The following is a 17,288-nucleotide window of genomic DNA, read 5'->3' as shown; positions in this document are numbered from 1 at the left end:
CATAATAATATTTTGCCTATGGAGGGGAAAGTCCAGGCCAGCGATTTGAAAGAGGGAACTGATACCAATAAAAGTTAGTGGAAAGGTCAGAAGAAAACCAACATTCTCGCTCTGATGCAGTGTTGTTATCGTCGACAAAGTGATGCTTGTGTGAGAAAGGCAATGAATAAATAAACAAAGATGCGTATTGTTAGAGTATTGTCTGTTTTGGTAGAGAGAATTGGCACAGTGTTTCCAGTGTGTTCCCGTGGTGCCAATATCTCACATCGTTGTGATAATTTAGTAAAAGCCAATATGAAGCCAAGTTACCGAGTTTCCTCCGAAAGCCAAAGTTGTGTGTTTTTGTAGAAGTGTAGCAATCTCTATGAAAGATTTATTCCATGCAGCCAAACTCTGGTGTTTCTTCTCTGCTTTAGAACACAGACAGTCTTCTCCGATAGCAGGTTTATCATAGGTTTACAGGTGAATCATTGTTCTGAAATGCAACTTTTTACAGAAACTGTAAGCGTAAGACAAACTAAGCTTGCTGAATTCTGCAAAAGCACTTTTTAATGAATTATTTGGAAAAATTTGCTTTTTTTGCAGACTACATTTTGCATTTCAGGCTAAAGCAAAGAACTTTTCGGTGTGCATGATGATGATAATGAAGCAAATCTGCATCTGCTTGTTTGTGTATGTGTTGCTTTTCTAGTTCTCTGTTAGACCTGCCACAACAGATGTCCGTTTATCATAGAGTGAAACTTTTCTTGAGCCTAGCGTGTCATTTCCCGCTAACTTATTCCATGATAATAGGACGAGACATCCAACAGAGCCAAGCAGGTGTCTGAATATCTGAAATAGACCTGTGGTGATAAAAAAGAATGTTATGCTCGAATGTCTCAAATGAGACCTGACCCGTCTGCTCTTGATTTACACTATGGTGCCAAAAGGAGACGGAGAATCAGTTTTTCCAATTAACTCCAAAGCCATGGGTCTATAAAAATCAAGTACTTGTGTATTCAGACTGGCATGTCATGAAAACTAAATAAGATGGTATTTTATTAATCCATTACAGCAGCAAAAATTATTCAGAAATTAGACGAAATGAATGAAGGAAGATCAGAGAAAGCGACACAAAGCGATAATGTATACACATTATATATAGACATACATATTTATAAATAGCCTACTCCCTAGGTTCCCAAAGTGGGGTACGGTAGCCACAGGGGTACGCAATTTGTCATAGGGGGTACATGAATAAAAAATTACAATTGGAAACTACAGTATATATAAATCGACCAGCAGTCAGGAGCCTCCATGCATTGCCACAAATTACACATTAGCCGATGTAAGACTACCTATGGTTACAGATAATTATTCTATTGTTTATTAGTATATATTATTCCTTAACAGGATAGGTAAAATTCAGAAACAAATTTCACTGTAGGGCTATATTGTGTTAGGGCTGAACGATTTTGGAACATAATCTAATTGTATATTTTTTTTCCTCAATATTGCGAGTGCGATTTCATTTGCGTTTATTTTTTTCAAGCTCTTCTTCTCATGTATTATTCAACAATAATAATAATAATAATAATAATAATAATAATAATAATAATAATGAATAAATAAATGTAATGTGTTCTAATAAACATGATCAGATGTATTGTACATGAATTATTGTTACTTATAGGCTAGGCTTATGTTAAGATAAAAGAAAATGAAGCATTAATTAATATTAAAGACATTTATATACTTCAGTTACAGTTAACTTAAATACTTTGACATGCAGTACGACAACGTAACAAAACAAAGTTCTGCCAAACAAAACTAAAGTGCGGGAAAAGTAAAGGGAACAGATATGTGCTAAAACAAATTGCACAAATTTTAGGTAAATTAAAGTCCCAATAAACACAAAATAAACAAGTGTATGTTTTTATTAAACATTAAGAATGAAAGAAAACATTTCAAATACTAATAAAAACATCATATTCACTCAATAACTGCAGCACACTAAATTATTTCCAGCGTCGGACAGGTCGTCGGTGGCCAAAGTGGGGGCGGAGTGGGGTTCCAAGCGACGAACCGCACACCCCCGCGGACGGCGGCGCATCTGCCATTGGTCGGTTATTCCAACGTTGCGTGGTGTCTGCGTCCGTCAAGCCTGAAGCCATTGTACGACAATTTTTCTAAATCGCAGCTTTTGCGGTTAGGAAATTTTTTTTTTATCATATCGCAATATTATCACAAATGCAATGAATTGTTCATACGTTGTACATGACATTACATCAGTGGTTCCCAACATTTTTGGGTCGTGACCCCAAGTTTAATATCGCAAATTTTTTGGCATCTCCAGACAGTTTTTTCTTTCTTTCTAGAATTAGCTTTTAATGTGTGTTGTTGCCAGGATTAGCGCACAAAGTGACAAGATGCACCACTGCAGATTTTTTTATATTGCATTTTAATTGAACTAAATTTATCGTTGAGAAATGTAGTGAACGTATAGTAGAGAACGTATACAGTTGTTTAAGATTGTTTTGTGTGTTGTGTTAAATTAATAATAATAATAATAATAATAATAATAATAATAATAATAATAATAATAATAATAATAATAATTAAAACAGCTAAAAAAAAAAATGTAATCAGTATTTTTTTTATTATTATTAATAATTAGACATTTCAGGGGACCCCATTTGAATTCCAGGTGACCCCAAGGTTGAAAAACGCTGCACTCTATTTATTTATCCATAACTGGACTCGAGCTCTATGGAAACCTGAAATGGTAAAAATGGTAAATGGACTTGATTTTATATAGTGCTTTATCACCACACTGAACCAGTCTCAAAGCGCTTTACATATCAGCTCATTCACCCATTCACTCTCACATTCACACACCAGTGGGACAGGACTGCCATGCAAGGCGCTAGTCGACCACTGGGAGCAACTTAGGGTACAGTGTCTTGCCCAAGGACACTTCGACACATAGTCAGGTACTGGGCTCGAACCCCCAACCTCTCGATCAGAAGACGACCCACTACCACCTGAGCCACGGTCGCCCCGAAATGATCTCTGAAGTGACAGATCACACTTAAATCTGGTAAAATGGGTTTAAATCGTTTGGAATGGCACTGTATTAATTATTTGTAATTACATTTTGGTTGATGAATAAAACAACTTTAGTGGGAACAGCCCTGAGGTCACCCTCCTGTTCCTCTTCCAGTTAAAGCAAGGTCATTTCAGACATGAATGAGTGGAGGAACTTACCTGACATCAGCATGAAATAATCCCCTTGGGATGAATTAGATAACAAACTGCAAGCAAAATCTGCCCTGACTGGACCTACACATTATTCTTTACTGATTTAAAAAAAAAAAGGAAAAAGTTCAGTATTTCTATTTATATGTGAAAATGAACCGAGCTGTGCAAGCATTGCCAAACCGTAAACATTTTTATGGATTAGGAAAAGGATATTCAGTTTGTGGAGCCCACTGAGTATTATAAACATTTAAATAATGGTAGCAACAATTTCCAAAGGACCAACATTTGGTGCATATTTGTTGTCATTCCATGTTATTTTATTGTTTTTTTTTTTTTTTATATTATGCTGTTATTTTTGACACCTTTTTTGTTTTATCTATTTTGAAGCCATTTTGTGTATTTTTGTAGTGTTATTTGGAGCAGTCTGTGTACTTACTGTACTGTGTAAGTCATTCTTGTGTATGTGTGTTGTCATACAATGCGTTTCTTGTCATTTTGTGTATTTTGTTGTGATTTTTCTCTGTTTTGGGATTCATTTTCTATATTTTTGCTTTGTTTTTTAATAGGATCCCCAATAGCTTAATCATCAGCTATCAGCTATTCTTCCTGGGGTCCACAAATTACACAATGCAATTTATACAATGAAAATAATAATCACATTTCAACAACTCCAACTCAAACAGAATTAATAACAACAGACATACTGTAAATACTACAAAGTATTAAAATTAATGTTTGTCACTAAAGTTTCCTAATAAATATCACTTCAGGGAATTTTTAAATATAATAAATATGATTTTATTTAATGTCATTTGGTAATGAATTCCATTCATGTATAGCTCTGTATGTTACTGAGTGCTGTGCTAATGAAGTTCTTACTTTGGGTAAAATAACAACCATTAACTGCATTCGTAGTGGAATAATGATGGGTTTCTGTACTGAAAGAAAGCTTTTGGTATCAATAAAAATGAGTTTTAGTTGTTATAATATTCCATAGGAAGACCATCAATGAAGTCCACATGAGATTTTTATGCTTTTTTTTTTGCTTTTTAAAGATTTTTTATTAAACATAAACAGTGAACTCATTAACTTAAAGTGATCCTCAAGATCATTCCGAACTTTATCACCGTAAACAGAAACGTATCTTCTTTGAACATCTGTTCTAAATTTCTTTGTTCAAAAATATTAAACCCACTTAAATTGTATTTTCCTTCTTTGTTTTAAAAGTGACAAAATACCCAAAGGATGGATTCAAACACAATCTCTAACACTTTTAATCTTAATACATCCATAAGATTTATTATTCTAGATTTTTTTAAACAGTTCGTTAGTAGGTGTCCGGAATTCCACCTTGTGTATTATTCCTAATGGTCTTTTTTTGTAAATTGATGAATGGATCTATACATGTTTTACATGTATTACTCCAGCTTTCTGAGCAACAGGCAATGTTTTAACAACATTTGTTCAAACTCAGCCCTACGTTATTGGATTTCAAGCTTAGTAAATGATGCTAATTGTATCCACAAATAATGAATTTAGCATTGGCACATGTGTACATGCATTTTTTTTTTTTTTAAATGATGGTTGCCTGTAAGAATTTGTATTATGTTTTAATGACTGAATAGCGTAAGAAAAATAACTGCTCCATTTTTTTTTTTTTTTGTTTTATTACTGTTTATAAAAATATGAATAAATACTAGGTTTGGCTTTTGAAGCCAATACAGTGCATGGAAAAACAATAGCTATTATCAGTTAACCATAAAATCACAAATTAAAGCAACACAGCAGAATTGGGAAATGTGGGGGCAGCCGTGGAAATCAGTGAATCTGTTTGTTCCCTAAAAGCGGCTGTTTTGCTCATTAGAGGCCCAGCACTACAGTTTCATTAAAAGCCTGTTCTTTGGAGAAAACTGCAGCAAAATATATATATTTTATTTATTTTTTTTTATGAGAAGCCTATATTCCCTTGATACAAAGTTTCACAATGAAGTGGAATTGCATGCTTGGCCCAGCAAAAATGATCACAAAATATCATATCCTCTCGGTTAGCATGCTAATCGCTCATTTTGAATTTGCTGCGGAATTTAGTTGTGTGGCTTTATGTGCAATTAAATGGGTTTGAAATGTGCAGTCTGTCTGCATAATGACCAATTACAACTCTCTGTAAGTGTATAACTACCCTCAAAGGAATGGAACAATAGCAACAATAAAGGCTAACGATGAGCTGTGGCTAATGGAAAGATAATGCTTCAGTCTTTCTTCTTCTTCTGGCCCAGCCAAAATATAGCAGTTTACTAAAAGCTGTACCAATCAGGAGAGGATGAAATAAGCCAGTCTGGTCCGTTATGTTTTTTTTTATTTATTTTTTTGACAATTTAATGGAGGAAATATGGTAACGTGGTCAAAAATGGTGCAAAAAGAGTGTAAAGTGACTAAAACGGGTCAAAAGCAGTCAATAGTACCTAAAAAATGAGCAAAGAAAGAGGAAATAGGTGGTATGTAATGGCTAATGGTAGCTTAAATGGGCAAAATGTGAGAAACAATAGTGAAAAAGTACAACTTGTGGCAAATAATAGTCAAAAAGGGCACAAACTTATAACAAAGAGGCAAAATGTAGGGAAAAAAGGAAAGAAGTGGTATTTGTTGGGCAAAAGTTTGCTTATTTGGATGAAAAATAGCCAAAAAAATTAAAGAAAGGACACAAATTTGATAAGTGTCAAAAAGAACTTGTAAAAATAGACAAAAAAAAAGGAAACAAGGGATATTTGTTTGTAAAAGGTAGATAAAGTCTGAACTTTTAGAAAAGCAGTCATGGGTGGTCAGAAAATGGGCAAATAAAGAAGAACCAAGTGGTATGTAATGGATAAAGGTAGCTTAAATGGGCAAAATGTGGCAAACAATAGTGAAAAAGGGCAAAAATGTGGAACAAAATAAGGAAAAATGTAGGGTAAAAAGGAAACAAGTAGTATTTATTGGGCTCATTTTAAATTAAAAGTGGCCAAAAAATTAAAGGACAAAAATTGGATAAAGGGGATGTTTATTGGCAAAAGATGCTGAAATCTGAGTGTCAGAACTTTTTGAAAAAGGGCAAAAATGGAAGGAAGTGGCAAATTGGCCAAAGGGAATAGGCATAAAAAAAGTTTTACCCTTTTAAGGTTTTCTGGGGGAATAATAATTAAAATTAGGACATAAAGAGCCACATGTTGAGAATCACTGACTAAATGCCATGGCTGAATTTTTGTCCTCGTCCACCCATGGTACCAGTACGTCTAATGGGCCAAATACTAAAATCGAAGATAAAATAAAAATGTTGCCTTTAATTAGGCTACTTTTTTTGTTTTGTTTCCCCATTAATAGTTTGACTCTAAAAGTAGGAGCTTGCATTGTCTCCACGACAATGACATTTACTCAAGCTTATTCCATTTTCAGTGTAAATGCTGCAAACAGAGTATGATTTGCACAGATTGTAATAAAGAGCTGTTTGATTGATGCTAGGGACAGTTCAAAGACATGATTACTTTTGCCCTGGTGGTATTTTTTCCTCTCCAGTGTAATTTGTTTAAGACTGTGCATGTATAGGGCTGTGTTTGTGCTGCATTGGTCGCACTGTATATGGCTGAACTGAGACAATCTCCAGGGTACAACTGAAATTGATTACATTTTCTAGGTAAGTTGAGATGCTGACTTGAGGCTCCAAGCAATTATTTGACTGAGGCTTTAAACCTGATGTAAGGTAAAGATTTCCCTTCCGTCTCAGTCAGCTGGATGCTACTACAGCCAGAAGGAATCTATACGACTCAGAAATGAGTGACTTATTCTGTAATCCGTTGCTTTAGTACACAAATGATTACATCATCTTTAGAAGTTATGGAGTTATTTTAGTCTTGTGGAGTTTTTCCTGTTACGACCTTATATATTTCATCTAAAGTATACAAAAAGGACGAATTGTTGAGGGATTTTACTGGAGTTATGGTAAAAGCATAAGCTATAGAGACATAATGCACGGAGCTAAAATTTGGGAATTTGTGTAGTTGTCAGCACTCGTGCATAATGCATATTCTCCCTGGCTTTACCCCATAATAAATTAAAAAAAAAAACAAAACGTTTTAGGTTCAGTGAAATTAAAATAAGATTAAATGTCAACTTTTTCCCAACCCCTTCCAATGTCCTACCCTGACTCCCTCTTTCCTGTTCCCTTACCCCTCACCTAGGTGTAACCCTGCCCTCTTTTTTTTACATTATCCCTTTAATAACGTTTTTTTCTTACCCTTCCTTGGGGAGGGCTGGTGATGGTCACAATACATTTTAAATTAATTAAAAAAATAAATATTAATGAAATAACACAATAAATTCATTTATTTAATTGCAATAATAAAATGTGCATTGCTCTCACAAAAAGATTGCATTACATGTAGTGTTGACCTTCAAAATTATGTGCAGACAAGGTAAAAAATAGAGGAAAAAAAGGATTATATGTACATGTGAATGACTTACCAAGACATTAAAGTGGTGAATATATATTTTCGCTTTGCTATGTGGCATGTAGCATAGAATTAGAGAATATATAATAGTCATGGTGTAGTACTATGGAAAGGGTGCTGGGCTCTTGTACACATTTGCCACTGTGCTTTTATTTAATATATGTGTATCTTGGTAAATAAATCATAACTATGACTTAACTGGGTGCCTCTACTACTCTCTTGGAAATTGAAACCCACATATTCCACTTAGAAGTATGTTGAAAAAAAGTCAATTAGCCTCTCACTTTGTTACCCTTTATATAATTGACTGGCAATGATGCGTACACACTTAAAAACTCAGAAATGGAAAACTCACACACACGTAGCGCCAAACAATAGTGTTGACACACATTAAAAAAAAAAAGTGAAATCCTTTACATGTTCACAGCTGATCACAGGTGAGATCATGAGAGTAATAAAATTACTAATTAATTTTGAATTCAAAAACTTTCAGTCATATACACTTAAAACAAAATGAAAAAAAACACCCAAATTTCATCTAGCCCAGGGGTGGACTGGGGTTTGGTCTGCTACATTTTTGATGAGCGAGTGGTGGCGGAAATGGTAACAGGTGGCCAAAAATGGTCAAAAAAGGCAAGAAAAGAGTGACAATTGACTAAAATGCAGTCAAAAGTGGCCAAAAAATGGGCAAAAGAAGAGGAAACGATAGTCAAAAAGGGCAAAAATGTGGAAGAAAAAGAGGCCAAATGTAGGAAAAAGGAAACAAGTGGTATTTATTGGGAAAAAAAATTCTCATTTGGAAGAAAAGTGGCCAAAAGTTAAAGGACGGACAAAAAAGGGAAATTTATTGACAAAATGAATTGTTGCGTGTTCGTTGAGGTCCAAAACTTTATGAATCATTCACTCGCCGTGCAAGCAACAAACACACCTATTATTGACATGTGCAGGAGTTTGTTTTTACTCACAAGTTATGTTGGGTTTTATGGTTTAGTGAGTTTATTTTGGGTTTTTATCTTTGCTTGAAATGCCCACAAACATTGCACATTAGTAGTAAAAACGTGTGCTAACATTGCGACAATGCTTCTAATCTAAGTGCAATAGCATTTACATTTCGCAAAAACTGCGAAAATACAATTTTTTTTTACCTTCTGCTAGCTTAATATCTTCACTTTGAGTAAACTTCGCATCAACCTTAGAAGTTACTTTAAATCAGGCTAGAAAACATCCGTTGGACTCTGACATCTGCTCTTTAGCTAAGCAACGTCTGTCATGAGCCTTTATCCTACGAGGTTTCCCTCTCAAACTCCATCTCAGGGTTTTCCTTTAACTTCCCTCCCTCAAACACTAAGAATTAGGATAAACTTTTAACATCCAATTACTTTAACCCTCCCATTATCATCAAATATTACTAACACATTTTACCATTGAGGTCAAATTGACCCCAGAGGAACACCAATACGTGCAATATGCGTCCAGCACATTGAAAATATACAATATCATCATGATATTGTTATGCTTAATCAATTGTACCCATAAAATTAGGAAAGCCATGAAATATGAAGCAATTTAATGATAAACATTGAATGTGGTCAAATTGACCCCATTGATAATAGATTCAAATGGATGCCACAAAGATTAAAAACCAACACATTTCAAGCAAAGAACAAAACAATAATTATAACAATTTAAAAATGAATAAAGGAGGGTTAAAGAAATAATATGACTTCTCAAGGTGATAAGAAATGAAGGTTAAGTAGTAAATACGCTAGTAACCACACCATTTGAACAGTAATAACAAACAGCATTTATACTAAAATACTGGCAATGGCTTGAATCTCTTTTTATTTCATCTATTTTTCCAATTTGTAGCTGGGCTTTAAATATAATCTGTATTCCCCTGTTGGTTAATGAAACCCTATCCAAAACAGATTGTCATAGTTTTACATATTAAGATGTTATCTCATGTATGTTGGATTTGGAAGATTATACCAATTCCCTACATAGGAGTTCCCCCACTTTATAAAAATAAAAGCTCTTTCACCATAGCTAATGATAACAAGATGAGGGGTGAAGAATCAGAAGGTTTTAATGATGGATCTGCATAATTCACTCTAAGAACAGCCAATGCGTCTGTGCGCTGAACAACACGTCATGTTCCCACGATGCGTAGCTATAGCAAAGCATTTGTTCCCCGCGGTGGAAAACCGACACAAGGACAACATATTCACTGCTGTCACTCAAAACACAAACCTCCCCTGTAGCTGTGCTGGGAGGAAGAAGAATAGAACTTCCAATAACTCTTGGTTATGTTTACCTTCACATAAAGGATCCACACGTTCTCCTATATAAAACATGGGTGGAGCATTTGGCTTTAGGGTGATTAGTAGGCTTCAACCACAGTTTTGTAAACGTACTGATATATCCTCCTCATGTAGAAGTACTGTGACTCAATGTGTACAAGTACAAGTAAGCCATACATAAAATACTCAAGTACAAGTAAAAAGTAGCTCAATTAAATAGTACTTTAACTAAATTCTACTATTTACTTTCACCCCTCCATGTTTATTTTTGGTAATAAATCTTGCCATGGTTCCCTTGCGTACAGTAAACATCTCATGTATAAATTTAAAAAGGGAAGAAATGGAAACGTGCACATTTTTCCGCAGAGGCATCTGTATAAAATAAAAGTTTGTCAAAATGTACAATTCTTTTCAAAATAAAATGACACCAATGAATTCAATTCCATATAAAATAGATCATCAGTTTGAAAAAATTGATGAAAAATAATTTATAAATAATAATAATAATAATAGTAATAATAATAATAATAATAATAATAATAATAATAATAAAGAATAATAACTAATAAAAAAAACGATTTAGGTTAACTCAAATTAAAATAAGATTAAATGTCAACTTTTCCCCACCCCTTCCATTGTCCTACCCTGACTTCCTCTTCCCTGTTCCCTTACCTAGGTGTAACACTGCCCTCTCTTTTTACATTATCCCTCTAATAACGTTTTTTTCTTACCCTTCCTTAGGGAGGGCTGGTGATGGTTGCAATACATTTTAATACATTATTAAATGCTATGATATAAATAACCGGCATTCACCGCTGTTTTGGCACAGTGCATTATACGTTTAATCTGATTGGTCGGCTATGATGGGATGCATTTGATTGTTGTCTGGTCATTTCATTTTTTGTAGTTTCACAGAGTCCGTTGATCATTTTAAAACAAAAAAAAAGAATAATTTACTCCGTAATGGTTGGATGTAGGAATGTAACAAATTACTTCTTTTAAGTGAAATTACTGAAAAGTACAAGTACCCATTAAAGCAACTCAATTACAATAACGTGAGTACTTGTAATCCATTACTTTAACCTCTGGCTATCCATTTAGCTATTTCAGTTTTCATCCTACTGGTGGCCAATGGCTTTATTTTATCCCCGGAATCAAAAATCTTTCAATTCAAACTCACTTTTTCCCCAAGTTAGATCAAACAGTGTTTTGAGCAGAAAGCTAATGAGCAGCATGTAGCACACATCCCCTGCCTTTCAAGTGATATGACTGCTGGAGGTGGCATCTGTGCAGTCTGTGGGGGGAACAGCTGGCCAGACTCCGACTAAAGGCTGGCCATTAGCTCATTGCACACTGACCTCCCAGGAGCACCTGGGAAAGATTGCCAGCAGGCAGTGGGGCAAACATTTAATTGCACTAAAAAAAAAAAAAAAAAAATGGCTGCTTAAAATCTCCCTGATAAAAAGAAATGGACGCCCTGGTGCGACTGAAAGAGAGGGAATAGGCTTAAAGTCTAGCTGCTTACCAGAAAAAAAAAAAAAAAAAAAACATGAGGTGAGACCATAGGGCTGAAGAAAATAAGCTAGCATCTAATCAGATAGACAAAGTGCCTTATTGACTAGCATACAATACTCATTTAATCAATCAGACTGTCTGATGAGTGTAAGAACACAGTGTAAGAATCACTCATGGGAGAGTAGAAAAAAGAGATTCACACCCACTCAATGTTCTTCAGTTTGCTTGGGGTCACACGGAACTACTGCCGTGTTTTTAATTCCACCGAGCCAATAGAGACCATCAGTCGCATGCAAGAATATATACTCTCTCCCTACTGGATTTTAATTTTCACTTTAGTTGATTCTGCAGTGCCATCTGTATTCATATCCAGGGTAATCAAATACCCAATTCAGTAGGTGGCAGTATGGAGTAGAAGCTTACAAATAAATGGGACAAACAAATAAAGAAATAGTTACAATGCAGTTCTTATGCTGCATTTGATTGCACTCAGAACTCAGGATTAATCCGACAGAACAAATCGGGAAAGTGCAATAACATGTCCCTTGAGCTCAGGAACCAACCAATTCGGGCAGCAAAGATGTCGTAGCAAAATGGTGCTGCACACCGTTAGTTGTAAACAGTCACTTTCTTTCCAACTTTTACTTCTATGTGGGGTCTAATTTGGCATTTGTGTTACTTAAAGTATAGAATAACTTTGTAGTGGCATTTCCATTGGAAGGTGATATTGGATGCCCCTATAGTTAAACACGTTCTTTCTCCAGTCTATGGTTTAACTACGCCTGCAGGATTCCCCTTGCTGGTGCGTTCAAATCATACTTAAAGTACATGACATTTCTCTCTCTCTCTCTTACTCTCGACTTGCTATAATATTTTTCCCCAGCAGGCATTTTTGTACCTCGAAGAATATCAAAACAAACATCAGTTTACTATAACCAGTCATGTTTTCCGAGCTTAAAGAATGAACACGTTGACATCGGATGATTGAATTGACAACCTGGACCTTTCGTGGTTCCGAGTACAATTGAACGCAGCATTAGGGCATGACAAAGGCAGGAACGAAAATCAGGGTCAGTGCATAAAAGAGGTGTTTATTTATCAAAAAATATGTAAAATCCCAATCAAACAGGGCAATTACGTATAATGTGTGTTCATCAGAATGATCAGCTCTGTAAATGTAGATATGTGTTTAAGATGTGTACAAGTAAATTCAAAACATTATTACGCCAGAGACAGAGGTGGTGTTTGAATTTGCAAACTAATATACTATACACACACAATGAAATACTGTCTACTACATACTGTATATACTATTAGTATTAGGATGATGACCGTTCCGACTGGAGTAAACTTTCCCAAGATGCATTTTGAACCAACTCAACTTTATTTATATAGCGCAAATTACAACGTAGTCATCTCAGCGTGCTTAACAAAATATATGGTCCATAGTAAGAAAGAAAGATAGAACTCAACAAGATTTACATGAACAAGCATTTAGCGACATTGGGAAGAAACAACTCCCTTTTCTTATGGGAAGAAATCTCCAACGGAACCAGGTTCAGAGGTGGCAGCCGTCTGCTCTCTACTGGTTTCCATCTGCTTTCTACTGGTTAGGTTAGTGGACAGAAGGACAAACAGAAAAGGATAGTCCATCCAATTGTACTAGACGAGTTGAGCCACAAACCATCAATCAGGAACCGTCAGATCCAACATCGACACCTGAAACAGAAAAGAGAGCCCTCGGAGGGCGAGGAGAAGGCACAGACTGCAGGAAAAACATGATATACTATAATATACTCATTCCTAGTGGTTAGGTTAATATTAATATTAAACGTCTAGCGGCCATCCACCATGCTCTGCGTATGCAACCATTACAGATGAGATTTTGTCTTGTAATGGGCACACATAGTGATCTCATTGATCACTACAGTAAGTCACTTGCCCGCATTTAAATTATGGCAACTATATGATGTACACTTTAATAAATAAGTAGGTTATGATTGTAACAGTTTCTCACAATGGTCTGAGATGTTGACCATTTATGTGTAATTGTGACCAAACGAGACCATGTCCATTTTAGGTTATTGCTATTATACAATATGTGCTCGAACCTACAACGTCAAAAACCTGAAGCACACTGAGGCTAAACATCTCTATTGATTTGTCACCTTTGAAAGTTCCGAAAGCAAGTAGAATATCAACATGTGGTCATTTGATCCATAAAACTTGCGAAAAATACATCTCATGTTGACATTTCGGAGATTTTCAGAGACCCTCCATTGTGCTACTGACTAAACTTCAAGTTAACTTCAAAACAAGAGCCTTATTTACAAAAGTGTTGAAAAACTAATGGAAGACAAGAAGAGGTGCTTTTATTTTGAAAAGGCGATGTTTGATTTTTAGCTTAAAGCTGGTCCCAGGACGATTTTACGTTGCGCTCGCAATGCATCATGGGGCGGTTGAGTACTGAGACTAGCGTGCCCACCGTGCACACTTATACGTACACATGCATCCGGGTATTTCTCGCATAATCAATCTTTTCATACTATCAAATTGGACTACATACTAATTTTGACGTCAGACTTAGTATGAGTAGTACTTCAGAATTGGTACGTAAAAAAGGTGTTAATTTTTAAAAATTAAAGTCGCAATCAAATAGAGCTATTATGTTGTGTGTTCATCAGTATTATCACAGTCTAAATGTAGATGGATGTGTGTTAAATGTGGTGTTGGGAAGTGTAAAAGTGAATTTAAACACTAATATACCAGAGAAAGGATCTCTCTTTATGCTCCTGGAGCACTGACACATGCAGGAGCCACACAAGACTTACAGGCAAGGCCTTTCAAAAACGTAATATATATATATATATATATATATATGAATGAGGTCAGTTGATGTTGTTGTAGGGTTAGTTACAGGGTTAGTACTACATTGTTACTGTCTGTAAATCTGCAGTTTTACTTTAGTCCGTCTCCTTTTATGTCAATGCCTTTGTTTATGTCATCAGCCTGTATTTTATGAATCTTATTTATAACACTTGTAAAATGAAATTGAGTTACATATTAAGTAAATTTGGTTAAGTTAACAGGAGTTTTGTGGAATTCACTTTTCTCCAAAAAGCTTTTTATGCTTTAAAAAATGATGGCTTGCTTTGATTCCCACCATGGAAGCTGCAGAAAGCGTAAAAGAGAGAACTTGTACAAAACAGCATGTGAGAAACAGGACTGAGTACTTCTAGTGCAAAGTGGGCTTGTAATGAAACATCTTTAGCTATTTGTGTCCTCCAAAGTGGCTCACCATGTGCTCTAATAAGCATTGAGATATACTTTAACCTTTTTTTTACCTGTTAGTTAATACCTAGGTCAAGGTCAAGTGACAAGAATCTGACACAATGCACTTCAGTGGTCACATGTGCACAAGGTGTTCTTCGATAAAACAACATGTATTCTGGAAAAACATGCATTTCCCGATGGAAAGGTGAAGGAAATCAAAGGAAATGTTGATGTGAAAGTCACATTTAAGTATTGAGTTCTTGAACATGTCCGACTGCAGTAGTTTACCCCAGTGGTTTTTTGGCTCAAGTACACCTTTTTCTCACTTGTAAAGCTTAGTGATGGAATGAATGAGTGATAACACACAATTTAAAGAATATAATTGTAAACAAGTGGAATGAAACAGTATTTAGTGCCTCCTGAATAGATCTATTTCTATAGTTTTTATTATTTACGGTCATCTCTCTCCTGGTGTGGGACCAAAACTGACCCTTGTATTTTCAATTCATGCTCTAATCAAGATCATTTTTATCATCATTGTGTTTTTCATGCCATTTTGTAAGTTTTTTGTGTCATTTTCTGTATTTTGTTGTTATTTTTCAATTTTTTTTTTTTATTATTCACTGTATCTTTCTCTTATTTTGTGTCATTTTTGTGTGTTTTTAGTATTATTTAAATTATTCTCTATCAATGTGTGTGTCTTTGGTGTCGTTTGGTTGTTTTTTTATGTAATTTTGTATGTTTTTCTGTTATTTTTGTGTATTTTGTCATGATATTGTGTATTTTTCCCTCATTTTGTGTGATTTTGTGGTCGTTTTGTGTGTTGCTGTTAATAGTAAGTATTTTTCTCTTAGTGTGTGTGTTTTTGGTGTCAATTTGTGTATTTTGCTGTTTTTCTGTTCTTTTTATTATTCAGTATGTTTATTTCTTATTTTGTGTGTTTTTGTTGTCATTTTTGTGTTGTTGGTATAATTTAAATTATTCTCTGTGTGTGTTTTTGGTGTTGTTTGATTGTTTCTTATGTCGTTTTGTATGTTGCTCTGTTATATTTGTGTATTTTGTAGTTATGTTGTGTATTTTTCTCTCTTAGTGTGTGTGTTTTTGGTGTCATTTTGTGTATTTTGTTGTAGTTTGCCTGTTCTTTTTATTATTCAATGTGTTTTTCTCTATTTTTTGTGTTGTGTTTTGTGAGTTTCTGGTACTATTTACTATGGTTATAGTTTTTAACTCAACATAAACATTATAAACCCCATATTTTTAATGCTTTCATTTGCTAATTTTCCGCTCTCTCTTGCTGTCTCTCAAGTGCCCCCTGTAGTGCCATCACATACCCCTAGGGGTACACGTACCCCCATTTGAGAAACACTGGTTTACCCTACTTCTGAAGAGAATGCCTGTCGAATCCACACTGTGGTGGTAAATTCTGATTCATGTCCTTGGCCTCGCCTTAACTTGACTTTCCCTGTCTTCTCTCCTTCCCTCGTTTTCCCACCAGATGATTTTTGTCAGGATCTCGTTGACGTCCTACAGGGCACACCTGGCCTGCGCTACTTTTGGAGCACCTTCAAGCCATTACTGCAGGGGAAAGTCCTCTACACACCTGATACCCCTGCTGCTCGTCTGCTGGTGAAAGAAGTAGGTTTTGACGGAAAGCCGTAATTCACTTACTGGTACATGGACACAGACGTTCAATCACTTTAAAAGTGTTTGGCGCCTCCATCACAGTTTTTTTTTTTTTTTTTTTTTTTCAAATAAAACCACCGACAAAACTGAATCTCACAGAAAGAAAGGACAATGGAAGAATTGGCTTTGAGAGTGAGAAAAGATTTCAAGTGAAACTTGTTGAACAGAAGCACTCTTCACGCTGCACAGTCGGATTGTTTACTAGTCAGTGTTCAGGGGTAAATAACCCCATTTACCTTCATTGCTGTTCAGTGTGTGTGTGTGCATAGCGGCAAGGTCTAGTGCAACAGCGAGTTCCTTTGGGGAATGGCTAAAAGTGCAGCTCAGTGATATTTTACAACAATTAAGCTTCATTCCGTGCACTTTTAGTCAGGGGACACAGAGGGAGTGTGCGTATCACAGTGCATGTCACAGTTGTGTTTGTTGGTTTTAGGCAAACGTCACATTCAATGCCCTGGCCATGTTAAAAGAGCTCGCTGATTCTTGGGATGAACTGGGACCACGCCTCTTCGATTTCCTGCAGAACAGCCCTCAAGTCAATGCAATGCGGGTGAGACGACATTTACCACCATTTCATAATTACATTCATATTTTTAGAGCTTTAAAAAAAAAAAAAAAAAAAAATCAAATGTTGATTTCCAAATGTGCAGAGAACACCAAATCTACATTTGTATTATGCAATATCTGCTCTGTACCATAGGTTGGTGTTTTGAGACATGTACTTTTTGGTATCTATAATAATATTTTATAATAATAATAATAATAATAATAATAATAATAATAATAATAATTTAAA

The 17,288-nt window shown here is 35.3% G+C and overlaps 1 protein-coding gene across 1 annotated transcript in view; it reads left to right on the top strand.

Moving 5' to 3' along the window:
• LOC114480064 (ATP-binding cassette sub-family A member 1) overlaps positions 1–17,288 on the top strand; it is a 243,088-nt gene that overhangs the window by 29,580 nt on the left and 196,220 nt on the right. Inside the window, exons 10-11 of the mRNA XM_028473858.1 lie at positions 16,305–16,444; positions 16,926–17,042. Of these exons, the coding sequence (XP_028329659.1) occupies positions 16,305–16,444; positions 16,926–17,042 (257 nt within the window). The remainder of the gene's footprint in view (positions 1–16,304; positions 16,445–16,925; positions 17,043–17,288) is intronic.

Source organism: Gouania willdenowi, chromosome 18 (assembly GCF_900634775.1).
Source record: "Gouania willdenowi chromosome 18, fGouWil2.1, whole genome shotgun sequence".
Classification (NCBI taxonomy): domain Eukaryota; kingdom Metazoa; phylum Chordata; class Actinopteri; order Blenniiformes; family Gobiesocidae; genus Gouania; species Gouania willdenowi.
Note: the sequence above shows the minus strand (reverse complement) of the source record. Positions and strands in the feature narration are given on the sequence as shown.